Source organism: Cebus imitator, unplaced genomic scaffold (assembly GCF_001604975.1).
Source record: "Cebus imitator isolate Cc_AM_T3 unplaced genomic scaffold, Cebus_imitator-1.0 Scaffold728, whole genome shotgun sequence".
NCBI lineage: Eukaryota > Metazoa > Chordata > Mammalia > Primates > Cebidae > Cebus > Cebus imitator.
This window is the reverse complement of record NW_016108043.1, coordinates 136,581-142,391: the sequence shown is the minus strand read 5'-3', so window position 1 is coordinate 142,391 and position 5,811 is coordinate 136,581. Positions and strand designations below refer to the sequence as shown.

The 5,811-nt window shown below is 45.0% G+C and overlaps 1 protein-coding gene across 1 annotated transcript in view; it reads right to left on the bottom strand.

Moving 5' to 3' along the window:
* The window catches only part of LOC108296618 (protein SET-like), a 156,751-nt gene that overhangs the window by 145,894 nt on the left and 5,046 nt on the right, over positions 1-5,811 (bottom strand). The window contains exon 3 of the mRNA XM_017519107.2: positions 2,174-2,306. Coding sequence (XP_017374596.1) covers positions 2,174-2,306 — 133 coding nt within the window. The remainder of the gene's footprint in view (positions 1-2,173; positions 2,307-5,811) is intronic.

The window sequence follows — 5,811 nt, the reverse complement described above, 5'->3', positions numbered from 1 at the left end:
AAAAAAAAAAAAAAAAAAACCTATCCAAATAAACCTTAAGATACAAATTTTTAAAGGCTTTATAAAATGTATACGTCACGGCAATTTTTCCATTGTCTTTTTCTTTTTTTATATAACGGGGTGGGTGACTTGGAGGAGTGGAAGGAAGGGGAAGTCAACTATTCCTTAGAAGCCAAAAATAAAAAGAGATTAGGGGCCAGGAGTAGTGGCTCATGCCTGCAATCCTAGCACTTTAGGAGGTTAAGGCAGGAGGAATTGCTTGAGGAATTCGAGACCAGCCTGGGCAACAGAGCCAGACCCCGTCTCTATAAAAATTAAAAATAATAACAAAATACAATAAAAAATTTAAAAAGTAATTAGGAAAGAAAGAGGCTAAAAAGAGGAGTGAGAAAAGGCAGCTAGGTCCTAAGCCAGTGTCAAAGTAGAAGTCATTAAATTTCTTTAACATATAAATGGATCTTTTTACTCATTATACAAAGTTTTTGCCATTTAAGTCAAGATGATGAGGCTTGCTTAAACCATGATATGCCCATATTGAATATCATTAAATATAAATGTGAAATAGATATATAAATATATGTATCCAACTGGTAACGAGTGGGATTTCAGGGAACAGAAATCTGCTTTCTGCATTTTACATTCCTGCTTTGTTTATTTTGTTTTGTTTTGGTTTTCGGAGACAGGATCTCAATCTGTCACCCAGGCTGGAGTGCAGTGGTGCAATTATAGCTCACTGCAGTATCAAACTCCTGGCTCAAGTGATCTTCCTGCCTCAGCCTCCCAATTAGCTGAGACTACAGGTGCATGCCACCACACCTGGCTAACTTTTTAAATTTTTTTTGTAGAGATGAGGTCTCCCATTGTTGCCCAGGCTGGTCTTCAACTCCTGGGCAACAAGCAATCCACCTGCCTCAGCCTCCCAAAGGTCTGGGATTACAGGCGTGAGCTACTTCGCCTGGCTTATGCTTTGTTTAAATGTTTTACTCCAAACATATACCACTTCCATTCTTATATGGAAGAATATACTCAAGCTACGTAAGATAACTACACATCTGTTATCCCACAATACTGAGTTTTCAAAACAAATAACCACTTTGCTAGACATCATTCTTCCAAGTTAAAAGGGGAATATAGTATTTTAAAATTCCAGATTCTGTTCCAATGCTAAAGGGAAAAAATGTTCTATTATTTTCTTGTTAGGCAATTACAATATATTTAAAGGAGCATGACAAGTATGCTCATTAATTTGGATATGCAAAGCCTAATTTCAGAAATGTGCCTTAAACCTACATGTAGAAAACAGTTTCCACAGGCTGGGTGCAGTGGCTCATGCCATTAATCCCAGAAATTTGAGAGGCCAAGTGTAGCAGATCACCTGAAGTCAGGAGTTCGAGACCAGCCTGGCCAACATGGCGAAATCCCATCTCTACTAAAAATACAAAACTTAGCTGGGCATGGTGATGGGAGCCTGTAATCCCAGATACTTGGGGTATCTTGAGGCTGAGGCACAAGAGTTGCTTGAACGGTGAAGACAGAGGTTGCAGTGGGCCAAGATGGTGCCATTGCACTCTAGCCTGGGTGGGAGAGGAAGGCTCCCTCTCAAAAAAGAAAAGAGTTTACACTGCAAGCCTCGCCGCTGCCCTTGGAAAGGCCTGCTACAAGATGGGGCCTTGGCTAGTTCTGGAAACTCTGATTTTGGGAAGAGGCTCACTGTGCTGAAAGTGTCTGTACAGACAACATGGTTTCTGCTAAGCATGGTTTCCTTCTGGGAGGCTCACATTTTGGGACATGCTAAGCAGAGGTTGCCTATGTGCCAGCCCCCAATAAAAACCCTGGGCTCCAAGCCTTCAATGAGCTTCCTTGGTAGATGGCAGTTTGCATGCATTATCACAACTCACTGGACTCCACCAGGGGAGGGCTCTTAGAAGCCTGCGCCTGGTTACCCCCAGACTTCACCCTGCACGATTTTCCCCTGGCTGATTTTGCTTTGCATTCTCTGGCTGTAATAAATCTTAGCTATGAGTATAACTATATGCTGAGTCCTGTGAGTTCTTCTGGTGAATCATAGGTCCTGGAGGTGATCTCAGAGACCCTTTAACAAAACTTGTCTCTCTGGAACATGTGCTATTGGCATGAATTACTGAGAGAGCTAAAAGACCAGGCCAGGACTTACCATCAGATTCAGCTTGTGGTTGATGGCCAGGGCTGAGTGTTCCAGGGCTTTGAACACAGAGGCGTAGCAATCTCTCAGCTTGGTATATTTGCCAACCAGGGCTATGGAGCATGTTTTCTGTAGCCTTTCATACCTGGGAAGGAAAACAAACTCAAAGGTTAAATGCACGTAACAGAACATCATAAACAGAACAAAGGCAGCTGCTGCTCTTATTGCAAGGCACTTCTGAAAGCCTTAGGAGCAGCTATCGTCCCAGCTACTCAGGAGGCTGAGGCAAGAGAATCACTTAAGCCCAAGACTTTGAGATCAGGCTGGGCAACATAGTGACACCCCGTCTCTACAAAAAATACAAAAATTAACCAGGTGTGGTGGTGCATGCCTATAGTCCCAGCTATTCAGGAGGCTGAGGTGGGAGGATCACTTGAGCCCAGGAGTTTGAGGCTGCAGTGAGCTGTGATCACACCACTGCCCTCCAGCCTGGGCAACAGAGTGAGACACTGTCTCAAAAAACAAATTCCAGTGTTGGCTTACATAAGCAGGTACAGATAAAAATTCAAGCACATCAAAGAAAAACTTAAACACCCTAAAAGTAAAAATTGAAAAGCTATCCAAATGTTATAAACACGAGCTGTTCTTAAATTAGTTAATAAGGTGACATTGTATAAGAAAATGCATTCTGCTTGTCAATAGGAAACATTCCAATATTAACTTTATAAGGTGACACTGTGTAAGAAAATGCATTCAAAGTCTCTACATTTAAAATGGTTACATTCCCAGCTGGCCCACCAGAGTCTGGTTATTCATGGCATGCCTGAAGAATAGTGCTAAGAGAACAATTTAAAATATTACTAGCCATTTAGATCATTTTTATGAGAAAAATTCCATTCTACAGAAGACATTCAATCACATTTTACCATTGGAGACACAATCTTTAGTGTTGCTTTTGTCAGGAAATCTGTTCAAAGAACATGAAAAATATCTGGTCTGGTATTAGGTACATGGAATGTCATCTTGGAGTTGAAGATGTTTTAGGGCTTTGAAGCAAACCCTTCCCCAAACACCTTAGAAAAATGTTACCATGATGACAAATATCCATCTTCAATATTAACATCTGCAAAGAGTGGCCAGGCGCAGTGGCTCATGCCTGTAATCCTGGCACTTTGGGAGGGTGAGGCAGGTGGATCACCTGAGGTCAGGAGTTCGAGACCAGCCTGGCCAACATGGTGAAACCTCATCACCACTAAAAATACAAAACTTAGCCAGGCACGGTGGCGTACACCTGTAGTCCCAGCTACTAGGGAGGCTGAGGCAGGAGAATTGCATGAACCTGGGAGGTGGAGGTTGCAGTGAGCTGAGATCATGCCACTGCCCTACATCCTGGGCCACAAAGCGAGACTCTGTATCCAGAAAACACATACACACAGACACATCTGCAGAGTGTATGAGAAAAACTTGACCACAAACAGGCTACATGCGGGAAAAATGCACAAGAAGCTAAGAAGTCAAAACTGACAGGGAAGATAACTTTCTAGAAAGGTGACTAAAATAGCTGAGACAAGACTGCTAACCCTTGAACTCACTACTTTATTTTATGTTACGCTCTGGAGGTTCCATAGCTGTCTGTACCTGACACCATATCTCCATAAAGTATGTAGGTAACAGGCCGGGCAAAATGGCTCACTCCTGTAATCCCAACACTTTGGGAGGCCAAGGCAGGCAGATCACTTGAGATCAGGAGTTCAAGACCAGCCTGGCCAACATGGTGAAACCCCGTCTCTACTAAAAATACAAAAAATTAGCCTCGCGTGGTGGCGCACTCCTGTACTCCCAGCTACTCAGGAGACTGAGGAAAGAGAAGCACTTAAACCCAGGAAGCAGAGGTTGCTGTGAGCCAAGATGGCGCCACTGCACTCCAGCCTGAGCGACAGAGTCAGACCCCATCTCAAAAAAAAAGGATGCAGACAGGCCAAGCGCGGTGGCTCACACCTGTAATCCCAGCACTTTGGGAGGCTGAGGTGGGTGGATCATGAGGTCAGGAGTTCAAGACCAGCCTGGCCAACATGGTAAAACCCCATCTCTATGAGCTGGGCGTGGTGGTGCCCACCTGTAATCCCAGCTACTCGGGAGGCAGAGGTTGGAGAATCGCTTGAACCCAGGCAGCAGATGTTGTAGTGAGCCAAGATCATGCCACTGCATTCCAGCCTGGGTGATAGAGTAAGACTTAGTCTCAAAAAATAAAATAAAACGAGAAAGGATGCAGGTAACAGAAAGCGGGATGACAGTACACCAAGTGGCAGAGATTATGTCAGAGGCAGGCACAGCCGCATTGGAGCACAACAGGTTGGGCCTCATCCCCTTCTCCCTCCTCCATAGACAGAAGGGACAACATCAGCTCTGGCCCTGGAAGGAAGCAGCACTGGAGTCAGTATCACAGGTTCCTCTTTCTGCTCATTCATGGCTGGTCTTCTCAGGGGAGGAGTCACTGGGCAGCAGGTGGGACAGGTGAGTCCACTGAGTCACGCCTACCAGGGAGCTCTCGTTCCCCCTTGGACCTGTACTTCCAAGAGCAACCAAGTGTCTCCCTCATGCACCCCACTCAGCCAGCCATCAGCCATCACCAAATGTGAGGCAAGCATCTGATACTACTTCAAGCTGCTGTGCGAGGGGGAAGGAGAGGGAGAGTCCTCTTTGCAGGGCCACCCCCAACAGGCAGTTCTCAAGAGAGATGAAGTGGAGGAAGTGGAGAAGTGTGCCCACCTTGACTTCAGGTCCCAAGCAAGCTATCCCCTGTTTAATCAGGGACCCCTGACCCTGAGCAGCACTGGGCCTCCATGATAGAGGCTGTTCCTTTGGCCTCTGTTTGCCTCCTTGCACCTCTCTACAGGCTGTACTGAGAGGACTGAAGCTAAAGAATGCACACTCCACACCAGTTAACAACGTTACCACCAACGTGACGCAGAATACCCATGAACAATGACTATCTCCTTTGCTGGAAGACTGTCAACAATTTATTGTGCATTCTTAAATAAATAAAAGAGTATACTTGGATTGTTTGTATTGCAAAGAAAGGATAAAGACTTGAGGTGATGGATATCCCATTTACCCTGATGTGATTATTACGCATTATATGCCTGTACCAAGTATCTCATGCACTACGTAAATACATACACCTACTATGTACCCACAAAAATGAAAAATTAAAGACTGTAGTGAGTTGAACGGTGGCCCCCCCCGAAAGAAAGTTGTCCCCAAAAACCTGTGAATGTGACCTCATTTGGGAAAAGGGTCTTTGCAGACATAAGTGAGGCTCTTCAGATGAAATCACCCTGGATTAAGGCCTGTCTTACATCCAATGACAAGCATCCTTACAAAAGAAGAGAAGGGAAGAAGACACAAGTGAGAAGGTGATGTGAAGATGCAGGCCAAAGGCTGGGCATGCTGGCTCATGCCTTTAATCCCAACACTTTAGAAGGCTGAAGCAGGTGGATTGCTTGAGCTCAGGAGTTTGAGACCAGGCTGGGCAACATGGTGAAATCATGTCTCTACAAAAAATACAAAGGTTAGTCAAGCATGGTGGCGTGCACCTGTAGTCCCAGCTACCTAAGAGGCTGAGGCAGGAGGATCACTTGAGCCCAGGA